The following is an 18,617-nucleotide window of genomic DNA, read 5'->3' on the forward strand; positions in this document are numbered from 1 at the left end:
GAACATAAGAACGTTATTATTCTGTCTTAATTTAGCAAAGTTTAAAGGTTTCAAAGCAATGGCTTCCTTAGATTTGAATAAATTATTGGATTTTTGAGTAAATCCTTAGATCTAATCGCCTCAAAGATTGTGTAAATTGTGAATGGAACAAATCTTTAAAAAGACCATACAGTTCATTTTACACCCACTGTTTTGAGACCTACCTGAGCACTGCAGCTGCGAGAGAATCAGAGCTCCTTCAAACTGGTGGCCGACCATCTTCAGGTTGGGTTTTACACAGCGGATGAAACTCGAGCCCTGAACACACAAAGATTAATCAGGAAAAATTGATCCGTCTCGGCACAGTACTTCTCAGTCTGCACCTGCCGTCTACACAACTGGTATCAGACTAAAATAACATCTGCAATAATAGTACTGCAACAAGTTAACAAATTCCATTGGACACTTTTCACAGTAACGGGTGGTTTGTTTTCACATTGATTCAAAGAGAATGTGAAAAGATTTTTCCACTCACTATACAATGAAACAAGGTACATTTAACTCACCGTGCCGCGAAGCTTCTCGAGCAGCAGGTTCAGTTGAGTCTGTGGATGCAAGCAGAGAAAAAAAGAACAGTTTAAAGATTATGTGGTTTTAAATGTTTGTAATGAAGGCAGCCAGCAAGGAGCCAGCAAGGAAAACTTAGCAAGCTATATACATTTACATGCTAAAACCAAGAGTGCATACAGGTCATGCAAGTGCACGAATTTATGACTTATGAATGAATTACTAAGTGAACGTCAATGTCCGTACGGTTAAAAATCAGATTATTGATACCATGTCCAGCTCCAGACTGCTCATTTGAACAGATTATATTTGTCTCAAACATCTTGTTAAAATGAACAGATCCAGCACCATCATCTTCGAGCTCCAGTCCATGTCTCATGCATTAGTGCAGGTACATTACTAGTGATGAAAAACACTCAGATCTGTTGAAAAGGGATATGCAACTCATAGAAGTAAGTGATAGAAGAATGCAGCTGATCGTTGAGAACTTCTGGCTCACTCCCAAGCCTGAATGTCTCTGAAAGTTGCCTGGATGTTCTTTCTTTCTCTTATTTTGCCTCGCTCCTCTGGTTTACTCCTCTCTATTATACCTCAAGCTGACTTTATCCAGCTTTATCCACCAAGGAAGATTCTCTCTCTCAGAGGAAAGAGAAGGGGGATGAGAGGAAACCCAAGAGGGGAAACCCTGAATGAGGAGGCGAGAGAGGGTTTGGGAAGAGGAGTGGAAAAGGAGAAGAGTTACAGAACAGGTCTGGAGATGGGAGCTGGAAAAGGAGGAAAATGAGCTACGAGCATAGTTATATATTTCACAGGACTTTTTTCAATATACGTCTTCGGGCCTTGCACATCTTTATCATTGCATTTTGTATTAATCTTGAAAAAACAAACTGTCAATATAAATGTATTCACCGTTTATACGACATACTGTGAGTCTCAAATTCAAACAAAACTTTGAAAAGATAAACATAAAGAGATTATAAACATGATCTATAGGTCCCATGCAATTAAATATTAAACATCCAAATTCACAAAGTAGTGTTAAAAAAAATTAATTAAAAAAAATTATTATATTATAGTATAATCATAAATTAAAAAGTGTTATTCAGTTTCAGGGACTTTGTCAAACAAACGACAAACTTAACTTGGACCGTGATACTGACCTTGAACTTGTTGCCGACGCTGATGAAGCCGAGTTTGCCCGCCTTGTGTTTTGAGTCCTTGGTGGTGTTGGAGTTCTCAAACAGCTCCCGAACAAATCTGTCTTTCGATTCACACACTAAGCTCTCCAGGGACATGTGGAGGGCATCGTTATTCTTCTCCACAAACCGAGTCTGCGGACACACACACATGCAAATGCACACATTTACATGTGTGTGCAGTGGACACGAAAAGTGGCAGACCTTCATACAGATCACTAAAATGCAGGAAACACAAATTAAAAACAAATGTGTCCACCCCTGAAGCAAACAACTTGCATCACCAAAGCAACTTTTTTATGAGTATAGGGGATGTACTGTTGTGACATTTGTGTCAACGGTTAGACCTGAATCAACTAGACGATGAATCAATTAGCTGATCAAAAATTAATGAGAAACTGTTCTTAAAATCAATTAATCATCTTAATTATTATTTTTTTTTTTTAATTACTTCTTCCTGCTTTGTCACTGTGAGCAGTTGCTGTTTTTACATTATCATCAACTGGATTTAAAGCAAACAATTTAAAGACATCACCTTGAGCTTTAGGGAATTGTTGTGAGTAATTTTAAGTGTTTTCTGGCACTATACATATATAATTAAACAAATAATGGACTAATTGAGAAAAAAAAATCACCGTTTCATAGCAGACTGCTCCAGCAAAGTGCCGGACGATGAAGCCCTCGTCATCCCGCAGGTTCCTGTGAATTGTCAGCTTCGACTTTCTGGGAACCTACAGTAAGTGCGAGAGGAAGAAAACAAATCATATTTAATGACAGTGCTGAAACACACACACACACACACACATATGTATATATATTGATTTCACTCTAATCGTATCCATCAGCAGGTCTACAGCAGCCACTTGTTTATCCACTCCGCTATTGAATGAGGAGAGAATGAATCATTCACATCAACCAAGTGCACTGAAATCCTGCAAGAAACTGTACAGGAGGATTTGGTCTTAAGAAATATGTTTACTTGCATGGATAGACAATATATTTTGCAAATTTATGCCATATTCATCTTATGTGTCTCAGGTATCATAAAGGTCCCCAAAATATTACCTACATTATTCTTTTAATAAAATGTAGCACCTAGCATTTTTCAGCTCCATTAGCTTCTTCAGCGAGGGGGAACCTTGATAATTTATCTTTAAAGTGTGAAGACCAAACGGAAGAAAAGTTAGCTCACAGCATATAAGAGCACATTAGATAAGGATTCAGGTCTTTTATCCTATATAATGTATGGAATAATCTTTATTTGAGTAATAATTCTCCCTGCAGTTGAGCGCAGTTGCAGCGAGCCTCTTCTAATCTAAAGCCTGCATCGGGGTCGAGGCCTCATTTCGACAAGGATGTCATGCTTGCTGAGATGAAGGCAGTGACAACGAGGGAGGGGACGGGACTGTGTGACTGTGTGTGTGTCATTCACAAAACTGCTGGAACACACAATCAAGAGTGAAGGTCACCACAACGGCAGAACCTTTGTGCAGTTAAATTGTCAGTTAAAGAGTGCAACGCGCAAAGACAGAGAAGAATTGCAGAATATTGGACAGAAGACAAAAGAAGAGAGATAATAAGAAAAGAAGACAGGGTGTGGGTCTGACCGTCAGCCTGAAGTGGTCTTTATGTTTGCTGTGAACAGCCAGTGCAAAGTGTTGGTCGCTGGGCTGAGGAAGTCGGTTCTCTTCATCCAGAATATCCAGGATTCCCACCAGCTTCGCTTCCACTAGGTCTGGAAGCAACAAATATTCCTCGATCAACCACAGGGTTATGATTTGTGTTGGCATCGGTATGCATAGCAAGATGACATGTTAAGAAGTTGTCCAAATCCCTAAGTTTCATCAAATGCTTAAAGACGTTCATAGAAACAACAACAAAACCCGTGAATCTTTACCAAAGTGTTTCAGTAAAGGGAGGTGGGGGGAGCCACAGCAGGCATTATGACACAAGAGTTACAAAATCCTTTACCATTTACTTTCTGAAAATGAAATTCATTGGAAATGTCCACTGTTTACTGTTTCTGCATGCAAATATTAAAAACACAAAACATGTTCATCAGGGTGCTCATTTAGCTACATATATGAATTATTCATGTGACTCGCTGTGTTAGGAATATAATCTAATAGCCAAGGACCTCAGAATAAAGAAGAAATTTGCATGGCCAAGCACCTGTGCATAAATCCTGAAGATTGATGGGTGAATTAATGGCCAAACCCAAACGGCCATTTGCAAGTCATAAATGTTATTCACGGTAGTCAGTTAACCTCGCACCCGAATAATCTCAGCCCTTTGAAATACAAATCAAACTGCTTCACCTTGATACACTGACTACCTCGTCCCATTCATTGGAGGATTCATTCGAGGACAGAGACAACAAAAACAAGGAGGTATCATTTCTCGTTGCACAAAAGAGGCCACGGAACCCACAAATACTCATTACGCTTGCTCCCTTCGGACAGATGGATATGCCAGCCTCTTGGATAATGAGCAGTTTGTATATTCGTCCCACCGACAGGTGTATTTTTTGCGGCTGTGACGTGCAGACCAGAACACAGGGAATGTCATGTGGGTGACCCGGTGTTACACTCGAACCAACCTCAGGACATTAGCGCCGTGTGGGCTCTGCAGACAGCCACGTCTCCGTCAGTGCATTTCGTGTTTTGCGCACACGCCCTCAAAGGCACCACTTCAACCTAACGATGTCCCCCGAGCGCCACTCAACGGGCCCGTTTATCACTTCCAAAGATCACCCATGGCACAAGATCCATGTGGATCTCAACACACATACTCCCACACACAGAAAACCTTTGATCTTGATCATTTGAAACCGGATCAAGTCAGCCTGGTTCTTCAGAGGGAGATATGTGCAAGTTCATCTGCAGTTTACTTTTACTGGTCGTGTGGACTCTCTTGAAACTTTTTCATTTTCCACAGCAACAGTGACACGTCAGGGAAATCGTGGACCTAAGAAGAGTGACTGTCCACACAGGAAAGTAATACAAATCAAAATCAGTGCACACAGTTTGAGGGTCATCGTGGTTTCGACACGGAGGAACTTACCTATGCAGTCCTGATTGTCAACATAATGGACTTCGTTCACCCCCAGACCTTCCCTTTGATACAGCTCTTGCTCCTGCACGGACACGTCCAAAAGTCACAAATCAACACTAGAAATACCAGTTTGACAATGGTCTGTTTATGAAATATTCAGTGGTTTCAGAACATCAACCACCTCGAAAACAAAAACCAAAAACAAACATCAAACCCACAACGCACGACAAAGAGGCTTAAACCGGAATTGTTGCGCGTTAATTGGAAACCTTGGAAGAGACTAGCGTTAAGGTATCACAGGAGAGAAACAAGCCTCATCGTGTCCCTCGAGAAATTAGCATTCTAATGAGAGAGCGCACGGGGGAGACTTGGGGGGGGGGGAAACGCAGAACGGCTTAGAGTGCCAACCAGCTCCTCCTGGCTCGTGAGAGTCAGTAAGTTTGGCTTGTGAGTGACATGACATGGCAGGTTTCCCGGGAGGAAAAGAAGTAAACAACACGGAATCACCCTTTAATCCGCACGGCGATCACCCACCTCTTTGAGAATACGCTCGTTGAAGAACTGCTGCAGTTTCTCGTTGCAGTAGTTGATACAGAACTGCTCAAAGCTGTTATGCTCGAAATACTCTGAAAACACAGGAAGCAGAAACAGAACAAAAAAAACATTTCAATTAATTCTAAAATGAAAAAAACAATTACAAAGGCTGTGTTAAATATGGCAGAGCGGGAAATTAAATTTCAAGCAGGAGAGGTCCCGGTAATGAAGTGTGTGTGTATGCATTAGGGTACTTATATCAGGAAACATGCAGCACAGACAAGTGTCTCTTTAGACTCAATCGTAAACAAGCTAATGGGAAAAATAATTGTCACTAACACAGCAAGAAAATACAGTGCATCTGGAAGGTTGACAATTTGCACATTTGGGAAAACTTAACTGCGTTTTTTTTCTTACCGAACCCGGCGATGTCCAGCACCCCGATGAAGTTGGAGGAAGTCTTGAAGGGGAAACACTGGTTGACTCGTTTGACCACGTGATCGAAGAGCCGGCTGTACACCGCCTTGGCCAGGGCATCGCGGGCGTTGTTCGCTTGTTCCACCTTTAGAGGCACCCTGGAGGGACACACAAAGTGGGACAGAGGCGGTCCGAAAATGGGACATGCAAGTCTCCTATCAAATCCCTCTCTTTTATTTATTTATCGATTTATCTTTTCAAATCAACCCAATTTTCATGTGACGGCCACAGCCAACGCGACACACTTTGCTGCATAGTGCCATAAGCCTTCTGATCTTCACAGTCAGGGGAGGTGATCGTTTCAAAATGAGGGTTTCGCAGCAAAAGAGAACGTATTAAAGTTAAAAGGTGAACCTTGAACTCTACTAGGCTCTCTAACGACTCTTAAACACCTTTTATTTTGAATTATTTAGCGGGGTTGACTGTACGGACAAAGTGCAGTTCCACAGTGGCCCAGAGTTCAACTCCGCTCTCCCAGCTGAGAAGGAGATGAATTTTAAATGATATGGTATGGGTTTTTTTCTTTTGGCAATGATAGCTCTTTACTCACTTTCTTCCTTTCTTTCTTCCTCCATTAGAACAAAACCCACTCATCCATTACAAACAGGGATGGTCCACACCATGACTCTCTTGAGAATAGACAAACTCTTTCATGTTTCACTTGAGGTAAATGCAGTGAGTCTTTGAAAACACACACGATGTTTACAGTCAACCCTTCTTATCAGTTACAATGTTTCCTATGCACACTAGTCATCCCTGACAACGTCGCGTCCACCAGCTCACCACACTTTACCCTCAACCTCCCAAGGGGGAAGAGTGGGACTGAATGACAAAAACCAGGACCCCCCAGACCCCGGGCCTTTACTGTGCAGCGGCCATGCTCGCCTGCCTCCTCAGATACAAGCTGCATTATTTATGTGGAGAAAACACTTGCAGGCCAGGCCAGCATCTGGCCTTCCTGAAATATTAATCCACCCAACCTGGCCCCATCAGTCAAACACCACATCACCACCAACGGACATAGCAGCAGGGCCAGTGTTGCACCGTATTCTCCATCTGAACATGGTCGCATTAACCTGCGAGAAAACACCGCACAATCATGCAGAAGTAGTTTACCTAAGCAAAAATAACCTGCGCTACTTGGACGAGGACGATTGGCAGCTAGACACTCGTATTCGAGACACATTCTCACAGATTTATTTCTTGCATAAGATAATCAGATCTACCATTTACTCTCTTATACTAAGACCATCAAATAATAGGCTTAATTCAGTGTCAGCATTTAATCTCACCATCCCGCACAATAAATACATCTTAAGACTTTGCAGGCTTGTCACTGATAAGTACAGGAACAGCAGCCTATCCAGTAACCGTGCTGATTAAATTCCATTCGGTTAATCCCTGTCTTAGGTCTATCAGCTGTTTTTAGATTATGAACTCATCGTCTTCACTCTGTTCAATTCGATAGTTTTCATTTTTTGGGAGTGGCTCGTAAATCATTTTCTGCACGGAAACATTACCGAACAAAGTTTCAAAGAGTCTCAGATCTCCGAGGAGGAAAACCACTGGTCTTACTTGATGACTGTTCCTTTGGCGCCCCCTGCTGTCGTGAGCATGACTCTCGTTGTGAGGCTGACACGCAGATCGTCCTGGTCCAGGCCGAGCACATCAGCGCAGTGCTCCAGAGTCTGTCCCGACTGATTTTTTAGGACGCAGCCACCTGAAACATATATAAAAAAGTGAAAACAGTTTGTTTATGATCTCCAATTCCAGGTTGTTGCTCTGGACAATGTGCAAGATACTTAAAGTTTCTTTCCTTTTTCATATTATTGTTATTTGTAAACTTTCTTTCAGGGATATCATAAACTTACCAAACCATATATACAAACTGAGAAGGTAAAGAAGTGATAATTATCTTGATATCTTGATGATCATCATCTTAACACAGCCAGAGGTATAGCGTAGGTGTAATAGGGACATTTAGCAGTGGTCATTAATTTCATTAAGAAAGGAACAACTCACAACTTCCCCTACAATAAAAAAAAATGCGTTCACAGTGTATTCAATCAATCCACAGAGACATTGACTGTATAGACAGACAGATAAAGAATTAACAAGCATGGACAGGGAGATAGACATTTTGGTTGCCAGGGTAACCAGAGGTCTGATCTCAAGCAGCACTTGAGACTGAATGGCGGTGGTGTTGAAGGACATAGGTCTGGTCTGCTGATATTCTTTTCAGGGACAAATCCTTTGGCATAGAGGAAGTTAAGTTTTTTCTAAATTAGGGCAGCAGAATAGCTGGGAAAAAAAATGTCCTTGGTTTTTCACATGAATAGTGATTAATGCTGTGATTTTAAAAGACAAACAAAATATTGAAAATCTCACAGATTATCCTGAAATGTTAATAAAAGAATATGTTTCTGCCTTACCCGAGGAGCTCCCTGTCTCTTCGAAGTCAATGTTGCCCAGATGCAGAACACCAGCGACCACCCTGAACAGGTCCAGCTTCTCAGTGTCATCCAGACCAATTTTCTTCATGGCCACACACATCCTGTTAAAGTCGCCCTGGTCGTCGAGAAGAGGGTCCTTCAGAGCACCCACCTTTAGATGCTGCAAAAGGCACGAGAGGGTTAGAAACAGCCGGGAAAATAGGCAATGAGTTTGATTTTGAATCACGATTTACTCAAAGAAGATGCGATCTGTGAATACCAATCTGTATTTTAAAAGTTTAGTTCACTTGTTTCATTTAAATCGTCCTCAGATATTGAGTAAATGTGATTCTAAACTGAATCGTGGGTGAATCAACAGCCCACGCTTAACTTTTGTTTTAGAAAAGAACAGAAATACTTTACAGGAATCTGTTAAAAGAGCCTCCATCAGCAGCACACAACGCAAGCACAGCATCCTCTTAACTAAGGCTACATGAGCAAATGTCTTGAAAACTAATGTATTTATACTTTTAAAGAAAAGACAAGAAAACAATCTAAAAGAAATAAGTGCAATATATCAGGAGTGATGAGAGCAGAAAGGAGAGTCATGCAGTGTATAAAAGGTCACTGGAACAGACCACCTAAAGAAAATAACAAGGGGGGGTCAAGATTGTAGGTCAATCACAGAGTGACAATTAACACGGGCTGCACAACTATGACTAAATGTACATCCCTGATTGTACTGTTGTATAAGAGAACAAAATGTCCATCGTCACAGCAAAATACAAATGTTTAAATATTTGCCCTATATTGATTGTGACTATGGATCAATATAGGGACTGAAAACAGCCGCATAAGCGTCCCTTGTGTTTTTCTATCCCACCCAACATGCAGACACATGCAGCGATGAGGAAGCATGCACTACGAGCAGCAGCATGTGAAACCTTCAGCAGGAACACAGGATAAAGAGCACACAGCCCCGATAAGAAAATGGACATCACCTTATTGTCCTATTTACAGTATGTGGCAGGACAAACAGACATACAATAACTTTGTGAGAAATGTGTTAAAGACACACCGTGTACTTACAATCACACAGCTTACAGGGATTCTATCGATGAAGTTAGTAAACTCTATTATAGCACAAACTACAGTAAGCATGTTAAATGAAGATCATTTCATATTTAATATATCATTAGCATCTTGGATAAGTCACTGTTTATTTGAAATCAAACTCTAAAAACAAATCTGCACTTGGGTACAAATATATCAAGGGGAAAATACAATTTACATGTTATTTTGAAGGAGGACACTGAAGCAAATCTAATACTACATAACTGAACTGATGATGAGTGTGATAATAAGATTTCAGTGCAAAGACACGAGGAAACATTTTTTACTCTTTAAAAAAATCAAAGAATAGAGGTTAGGATTGGCCTTTAAGCTAAAGTAAGTTTTAATCATTGCACTTCTTTCAATGCACTCTGCTAAATAAACCCATTAACAGTAAATCCATTAACAAAGAACCGAGAGCGCCTCCTTTGTTTACCACCATTTCACCTGAAACTTTGATCAACATAAAAGGAGATATTATTCTAGCTTGGAAAACAAGAAGTGAAATGAACATGCATAATTAGTCCCCGAGAGAGAAAGCTGTCACACTTATTTTTCTAATTGTTTCATGATATTAATTACATGTCTCCTGCAGGCCTTGCAGCGCAACTCAACGAGGTCCTGGCTATTTTTCATATCCTACATAATTCATCAAATACACAGACTTGAACTAATTTCTTAGCATTTAAAATTTGGGATTGACCAGATTCTGCATATCATTTCACCTTGGCAGCACATTTTCTCAAATATGGTCTGGGATTTGCTTTCAGTCTCGTGCTCACTAATGGTCACTGCTATAAAACTGAATATCTAAATGATTTATTGCACAGCAAATAAATATTAATATATTTAAGTCTCCGTATAAAATACCAAAAAAACAAAGACAAATGTAACCCGAGTGTGAGAGATTAATCATATATTAGTTTCGAGTAATGAAACCAGAACAGACTGTGACATTACCTCAGGACTCTTGCGATTCTGCATGATTTGTTTATCGGAGTCCTTACTGGCAAAGTATCGGGTGCATCCTCGGTTCAGGTACTGCAGCAGAGAAAAAAAAATCATCTCACAAAACATTTAGGCATAATTAGCGTTTTGCTGAATTTAACTCAGACACAATACCAGGCATGTCTGGATTGATTTCCAACATCCAAACAATTTACTCTGTTGTCTTCCAATATTGCTCCACAGCTGACAAGTAGTGAATTGCATAAAGTAATTGCCTCTGTTGCTGAGGGTGTCACCTCAGGGATCTGATATAATGACACCATGATAAACATCTCAAGGAACAGCTTGAGCTGCTTGTTGCTCCGTTAAGTGTTGTTTTGTAGAGCATGTAGAAGAAAATAACGCCCGGGATAAACACCTTTATGCTCTCTGACTCTGCCCCCGCTGAGTTGATGATTGCAGCTAAACGGGACAGAATTTAATTGTGAAATATTTTGTCACGGACGGGAGTTTGATTCCACTTGGGAAGCCTTTTTGATCTGGTTTAAGACAGAAAAATTAGCTCAAGCAACACCTAGTGGGCTTCCACAGTACTGCAAACGCATGCCTATTACAAAATACAAAGATCAAATTGTGAAGTTACTTCAATTACATAAAGCAAAAGATTTCTAAAGGCTGATTTCTGCACTCTTTCAAAGAAAAAAACGTCCACAACTCCTCAGTTTCATGTCACTTTAGATTGAAGCAACTGTAATTATATAAATTTCACGCTGTTCCTGTTAAGCATCATCACTCGAGCCTCTGGAGTCCGTGTAAGCCCACTGACCCTGAAGCTGTCTGGAGAGTCCAGGTGCAGTTTCTTCTTGATGTCCTCGGATGCGCCGGCACACAGCCTGTAGAAGATGTGGTAGTTCCTCTCATCGTTGCTTTGCATGCAAATCCTTGACTTCTCCAGCAAGTAATGGGACACAAATCCACCCACAACTGCATTCTGGCAAAGCAACAGATTCATTGTTTCAACAGCAGATTCTAAAGAGCACGATCCACACAGAGCAAATCACAGATCACCTTAGATGAGTGATCGACCGTTACCTTGTCATTGAAGTGGATTTCCACAAACTTCCCAAAACGGCTGCTGTTATTATTCCGTACGGTTTTTGCGTTGCCAAAGGCCTCAAGAAGAGGATTTGCTAGGGTTCGATATGGGAAAAATACACATCAGGATCACACTGCCTCAAAACACAATAAAAACACACGCTTTTAGTTTGTTATAATATATCACCTTCAACGATTCTCTCGTCAATATCCTGACCGCTTCCATATGTTGTAGTGAGATATCTTTAGTGTGGGGATGAAACAAATACAGTTTGATAAAAACAGTTTGTCAAACACTCACGCTAACCCAGAATCCTCACTTTACCCAGTTACGATTACAACAATATCTTTCCCTTAAAGCAGCTGCTAGACATAAGGCTGCTGTAAGAAAACTTGATAACTTAATGCCTCTTCTTTTTTTTTTACCCAAACAGGAAATCATGCATAAATAAAACAGTCGACAAGTTATTGTTTTAATTATTTCATGGCAGATTGGATCCAGGTAAATGCTCTATTGTTCATCTTTTCGAGGACAATTTGCAGAATACTACTGTAAGGTTGTCTTGTGAACACACAACAGGAAAGGATGAGGACGGAGGGAAGAAGGGGACAGGACACAGCATAGTTCAAGTGAGTTCATACCTGAGAACAAACTTGGTGTTTTCAGTCTTTCCAGCACCAGATTCACCAGAAACTATGATGGACTGGCTCATCTTGAGAACCTTCATGTCCCTGTAGGCTTTGTCGGCTGAAGAGCAAAACTTTCTATCATATTCAGGGATTCAATTATGCATAATGCAATGATACAGTTTTTCAACGTGGCTATTAAAGAGGAGAAGGTTGCTTCTCAATAAGGACACTGAAACAAACAGATAGACTGCACATTTCTGTTTATTCATGTGCTATTTCATATATTTTCTGTATGCTCACAAAACACTAATGTGGTACTGTGTTATATACCCATCAAACAAATTAATTTATTCTGTCAGATATAAAATATTAGAATGAAATGTAAAAAATCCAAGCTAAAAGAAATTATGTTTCAATCTAAGTCTGGTAAAGATTAAAGCCTCTGTAGAAATTACCATATTATTATTTCATACACTTTAAAAAGTACTGCAATTGAAGCAACATTATTTGAACCTGCTGTTACATACTGTACATTGTGCCCCTTCACAGCGAGCTCTCACCTATAGCATAGACGTGAGGTGGCAGCGTGCCCAGTGACTTCCCCTGGTACGACTTGATGGTGTCTGGGCCGTACAGTTTGGGGATGTCATAGTAAGGATTCACAGCTATCAGGATATTAGCCACATAGGTCTGCAAGAGATGTAAATATGAGCACAGTCAGGGTCTCTGCATTCAGAGACAGTTAATGAATAGCAAGAAATACACATCAATTATTGAATAATGAGAGCACCGAGGTGAAAATGAGCCCTGTAAAGGCTGCTGAGACACACCTTCACTTGTTTCCCTGTCTTTCCTTTCTCATCTACCAGCTGTTCCTCAATTCCTAAGTGAGGGACTGGGATCAGGGTTGGGTTTGCCAGTCTGACTTTATGACCCTATGCTTGCTTCCCTTCCCTCTTTGCCACCTGGTCCTCCAAACCCCTGGGAAACAAGGACAGGGCTCTCCTTCTGTCGTCTAACTTGTTACTGTATCTCCCCATAGTGCAACTTGATAGCAATGGCTTTAAACCATTAAAAAGAGCATATGTACATAAAGGGTTCATCCTAGCTATGATAAAGTGTGGGATAAGAGGAGACTTACATAAATGTGATCTTTATTGTAGCGCACTCTAACATTGTTGAGAAGTGTGGCTTCATTCAAGTACATAAGGGAACCTGAAACAGGAAGAAAAACAAGGACAATTCAAATGATTTGTGTTTGAGTTTTTTTTAAAGAAAAAAATGAAATGTAAAAACAGAAACTTTAACTTACAGTTGTCATCTACGAGTTTGTTGACATCGTCCTCTGCTGGGAAGACTTGGCTCATAGGAGCGAGAAAGGTCTGTAACATAATCCATTTTCCTTACTGGAACATTCACATGCTGTCACTTTCAGTCTCCACAAATCCCTAGCAACTTTAAATACAAGATTATTTATCATTTAGTTATCATTGTTTGGGAAAATTATGACGACAACCCCTCCACCCCAAATTTGTATTTGCATCCTATTAAGCATCATAAAAATCTAAGCAAGCATGCATAAACATGAATCATTCATCATGCTTAAAGATCACACTGATGATGTTTGGTACGACGTGTTCCCAGGCTGAATTAGCTACTGATATTCTCACTCTATTGTCTGAGTTAATGGAAATAAATTCAATGGAACAAGCCGGCTGTGAGAGAAACAAGGAGAGACATGGCAGGATAATGAATTATTTGGTAGGAGAGCAACAGGATCTGAACACCTGAGTGAGCAAGTGAGTGTGTGTGTGTGTGTGTGTGTGTGTGTGTGGTTGGGTGGTGTAGACGAGACCATGGTGTTGCTCTGTTAGGATCAATCAAGTTAAGGTTTTATCAAAAACAACCAAATCCCAACAGTTAAACAGGCTCAGGGACATTTACTGTTGCTGCCCCTAAACAAGGCGATCAGATTAAAGCAGAACAATGACTTTGTCGGGTTATGAGCTATAACAAACACTTATTTACCACCTGTTACATATTCATTACACTCCCTATATCACTAGCACTACTTGTGTGTGTGTGTGTGTGTGTGTGTGTGTGTGTGTGACCCAGTGTGCACCACGATGCATGGTTTATTGCCACCAACAGCCTGTAAGCATAAACAGAATCCACTTTGTGTCCCCGCTGCATTACCTCGGCTCAATCTGGCCACGTCCATCCACAAGAACAACCGTGTGAGAAATGTCTGACCAATAAAATTGACAAAGAAGAAGAGACAGCCGGGCTGGGCGCCGTGTACAGAGCGGAGGCACTAATGAGTTCAGCGCTGCAGTAAAAAAAGACACTCAATGGGCCTTTCATTCCCTCACTGAATACAGCAGAGTGACTGCCTCGCAACGGGGTGTAAACTGTTAATCATCATTCCAAGCCTTTTCCAAGTGAGGTTCACTTCAAACTCATTCAATTCAGCAGTGCACCTTTAAAATATCTATCTCTGTGAGTCGTTCAGTGGAGAACACTGTCTAAATATAATGCAGTAGTTATCTGTCATGGGGTTGGATTATTGTTCGCATCTAATTCACCTTTGATTCCACAGGTCTGTATGTTTGGTCTTTAGGTTAGAAGGAAATATTAAGTTTTGAAAACGTCATAAAAGTTTCAAAATAATTCCCAACAAAGATGAGACTGTACACCAGCGGAGTCTAACATATTCACCGGGCTAAAATAGACAGAAATAGAAATAACTCATACATGACTTCACAAATGTCAACCTTAGCAACAGACTGTGCAAACACCAAGACAATCAACAAAATTAAATTAATAGAAAAAAATGCTAATGTATTATATTCGGCTGTTCCAGCACCAGGGCCCTGGTATTGAGCATGCTGGCTATCTGGCTAAATAGATATGTTCACATGTCAGAGAAGGGAAGAGCAGATATATAAATACTAATAAAATATGGCTGAATTCCATTTAGCTGTTTCAGATTCAGGGTGCTGGTGTTGTGCATAGAAGGCTCACTGTCGTTGATTACCGGGACACCTTAAAGACAAATTTTATTACGGTACACCTGTCAAAATGCCTGATGCCGGGGAGGTCTGCACACACACACTGGCTGTGGTGGGAACCCGACAAATGCCGAGAGGACGGCTACAGTGCAGGTCTGTTGTAAACATCACGGAGCTGCTTGCTCGGGGGACACGTGGCAGCTCAGGTGCAACAGGTGGCCTCTACCTCCGAAGGAGCAGCTCTCCCCCCAGGCAACACTATCGGCACACCTGCTGCTGCCGCCTTTATTTATTCATGCCACCGTGCTCATCTCTCAAGTTTCTCACATTTGACAACATCACCGTGCCGACGCCTTTTCTGCCTGAAATCGCACTCACTTGGACATGCACTCGTGAAGAAATGCACCCGTGTATGTGGTGATGGCGCTCCTGGGATTCAAGGCGGGCAACAACCAACTGCATGTGAACTAATTGGTGAATCTGTAATGAAAGCAGCAACACTGCTGTTACCGTCGGCCCCCCCCTCGCCCGTTTCTACGCTGGACTTGACCTGCAAATGGGAAGCTAGGCGGTGCGTATCTGTGCCTGTGTGCGATAACCCACCTTGCCCTTCTGGTTCAGCGGTTCTATGGTGAGCGTGTCGGCTCCTATGTCAACGATCATGCCCAGCTGGAACCCGTCGGCGGGGTGGGGCGCCCACACTGGCTTCCCATCCTCCATGGCTTACCTCCAGTCAGCACGTCAGCTACACAACTAGAAGAAGGGGGGTAACAGAAAGTGGAACAGAAGCGCAATATGAGTAAAGGGAAGGGGCACATATGTGGCTTGGAATAAATATGCAAAGCACAGCAAACAGTTTAGCATGTTTACCCAAGTACAGCTCCTACAGTCTGTTCCCAAAAGCCTGCATAACTGCACAGCATATGAACTCTATATGTATTTCTTCAGAGCCGCATAGGTGAAAAACAAAAGGATGATGTCAGCATCGCTAATTTGAAGACTCAGAGACCTTTGGTCTTGCGAGGGCAATTTGTCAACGTCACAGTTATTGTCGTCTTTTTTGTTCACCACCTAATCCTTATTTGGTGGCAGCAACTTCCTTTGTCCCCGGACATTGTCATTCCACATACAATCTTTCCCTTCTCAGTCTTTGTTTAATGTTACAAAGTATTAACAACCAAAAAACAGGCAAAGGAAAACAAACAAATACTAGTATGTTAATGAATTCATGGTCAAATTGATTTGAAATTGGTTTTCTCAGACATTTGTATGATGTGTTTGGGAACTCGCTGTTGCTCTGTTTCCATTAACCTGTTGATCCTCAACCTGTTGATTTCCTTCTGCTGATCTTGTCAGAAGGGATTTCCCATCGGAAGAGAACTGGAGTTGTCTCCTCTCCTCAGGGATTCCTGCAATCCCGAGTTAGGACAACACCACCCCAGGTGACCTGACTTGAAATGCCCAGCACAAACAATCCCATGTGGAGCGTCTCAGGTTTTCGGGTCTGTATTTGCACCATGCAATGTCTCAGCAAAAGCAGCTAAACCGGAGGCAATGCCACCAAAGTATTACATTTTGAGGGTGAACTCTGTGAACCTCGGTTCTGTCCCGCAAAGACGTTTTGATTGTTTTGTAGTTTGTTGAATAGTAGTTTGAGTTTCAGTCAAATGTGGAATCCGTGTTTTCATGCGTCTCATTAACAGATCTTGACAGTTAATCCTAAAGCAACCACAGAGCTCTTCAAATCAAAAAGTGCCGACGTTATTGCTCGAGTATCCCATTAGCTTGAGAGATTGAGGTCAATTGTCAGTGAGGATAGGTGCTGGAAACTGCTGGTGCATCCTCCGACGAGGACTCAGAGTTCAACAGGTTCATCAAATCAGCACAATGATGGATCCGACCTACTGACCATCCCATTTACTTTCTTCTGCGCCTGCGTCGAGCAAGACGATACCGACCATGCATTGTTCACCATTTGCTATCAGACATAAGGACATTGTTATAACTTCTACATCCCAGGAGACTTGTAATGAAACGAGGGATGGAAAAACCTTTTTTAAATGTTTTATTCCTTTGTGCTGCAGCTTCTAAGTAAGATGAGTCAACAGTTTCTTTCTTCCTGGAACATCAGACAGACTTTGACTGCATCATAGTTAAGCTCAAGTCACGTCTGGTCAATGCACCTACATCTAGCAAACACCTACTGTGTACAGTGTGTACTTTACCAGGTACACACTGGCAATTTCAGCACAGTAGTAATAAACTGTATGGCCAAAACTAAGCACTGAATCAAATTCCATCAAAAGCTTTATTTCTGGACAGGAGATGACAGGTATGTCACGAATTTCAACAAACACGATGGTTCGAGGAATGACAAACTGTGTGGATGGTTGTAAATGCAATTTGTTGGTTCCATAGTAGTGTTTTTCTTACTATTCTCATCTTGTCCTCACACTGTTAGGGTGCACTGTACTGTCACTAGAGATCAATACTAGAAATCAAAAGATTGTGAAGCTCTTATTGTCGACCGTTGTTTTGTGCTCTTTTTTTTTTTAAGAAATAAGTATTGATTTATCACCGGTATCTGAAAAAACCTTGAACTAAATTCAGTACAGTTGGCTGCAACTAGGGAAAAACTGTAACTTTCAGAAAACAAATTCCTTGTACCATTTACACCTTTTGAGTGATACTCATTTGATAATCAAACTGTAGGAGGGTTAATGATTAATTTACACAGAATACTGCTGGATCAAACCCACATGCAAATATAAAAAATGCACCAGAAAGAGGGAGGATAAGATTCATTTCACAGTCTGTTGTCTTCAACCTTCAAGTGTGAGTTCAAGGCTGTCGGGATCCCAGAGTGTCTTTGTTAGATCACTGATAACCACAATGTTTTCTCACAGTTTCCAACTTCTAGTTTGATTACAATATATATATCCACACAAGAAATATGCTCAGCTCAAATCAATGTGAATAACATTAGTCTGCATAATAGTACACATCTTGCAATAATAACAGAAATGCTAGTCTGCTGAAAACATGGCTCTGCACACGGCACATCCTTCTTCATTTTATACGGCAGCACTGCTCCCTAAACCAAGAACTTGGGCGTCCACATGCTCTTTTCAAAGCAAACCTCCAAACAATCTGGCATAGCACTTAGGGACGATTGGCCTTCAGCGTAAAAGTCTGCGCCACCAGGCGAAGGCCCCGCTCACTGCTCTTGACAAAACTGAGATCAATCCCTCAGGAGTAAACGGACTCTGCAGCCTTAAATCCTCTTACTATTTGACCCCAATCCAGACAGACAGGAGAGGTGAGACGATTCATGAGAGATCTAAGCCTGACAAATAAAAGTCAGCCATCAGTTAGCAGGACAATGCAAATGAGAAAGGCGTGTCATGACCCATTGAAACAAAAAGGAAAACTACAGCACAGAGATGGTAGGAAACAAAAACACACACACACACACACACACACACACGGATAGACACTGGGGCTCTGAGTCAGAGCAAGCCACATGAACTCGCCTCGTTTCCTGCCTCTTGTTTCCTGTTCTCTGGCAGGCAAATGGGGGA

The 18,617-nt window shown here is 41.4% G+C and overlaps 1 protein-coding gene across 5 annotated transcripts in view; it reads right to left on the reverse strand.

The window, feature by feature from the left end:
* The window catches only part of LOC118286234 (unconventional myosin-VI), a 33,411-nt gene that overhangs the window by 13,840 nt on the left and 954 nt on the right, over positions 1-18,617 (reverse strand). For 2 of the 5 annotated variants that reach the window (XM_047337652.1, XM_035610512.2), the window contains exons 2-21: positions 15,640-15,789; positions 13,338-13,407; positions 13,167-13,240; positions 12,586-12,715; positions 12,038-12,143; positions 11,583-11,638; positions 11,393-11,490; positions 11,127-11,291; positions 10,313-10,393; positions 9,241-9,249; positions 8,240-8,420; positions 7,383-7,527; positions 5,748-5,905; positions 5,331-5,422; positions 4,806-4,878; positions 3,350-3,477; positions 2,378-2,473; positions 1,707-1,877; positions 546-584; positions 204-297 (exon numbers count right to left, since the gene is read on the reverse strand). In XM_047337652.1, the coding sequence (XP_047193608.1) occupies positions 204-297; positions 546-584; positions 1,707-1,877; positions 2,378-2,473; positions 3,350-3,477; positions 4,806-4,878; positions 5,331-5,422; positions 5,748-5,905; positions 7,383-7,527; positions 8,240-8,420; positions 9,241-9,249; positions 10,313-10,393; positions 11,127-11,291; positions 11,393-11,490; positions 11,583-11,638; positions 12,038-12,143; positions 12,586-12,715; positions 13,167-13,240; positions 13,338-13,407; positions 15,640-15,756 (2,083 nt within the window). In that variant the 5' untranslated portion in view covers positions 15,757-15,789. Of the gene's footprint in view, positions 1-203; positions 298-545; positions 585-1,706; positions 1,878-2,377; positions 2,474-3,349; positions 3,478-4,805; positions 4,879-5,330; positions 5,423-5,747; positions 5,906-7,382; positions 7,528-8,239; positions 8,421-9,240; positions 9,250-10,312; positions 10,394-11,126; positions 11,292-11,392; positions 11,491-11,582; positions 11,639-12,037; positions 12,144-12,585; positions 12,716-13,166; positions 13,241-13,337; positions 13,408-15,414; positions 15,517-15,639; positions 15,790-18,617 lie in introns of all 5 variants that reach the window. The other 3 variants (XM_047337653.1, XM_047337651.1, XM_035610511.2) reach the window with 2 other exon arrangements.

The sequence above is a fragment of the Scophthalmus maximus genome, chromosome 15 (assembly GCF_022379125.1).
Source record: "Scophthalmus maximus strain ysfricsl-2021 chromosome 15, ASM2237912v1, whole genome shotgun sequence".
Lineage (NCBI taxonomy): Eukaryota > Metazoa > Chordata > Actinopteri > Pleuronectiformes > Scophthalmidae > Scophthalmus > Scophthalmus maximus.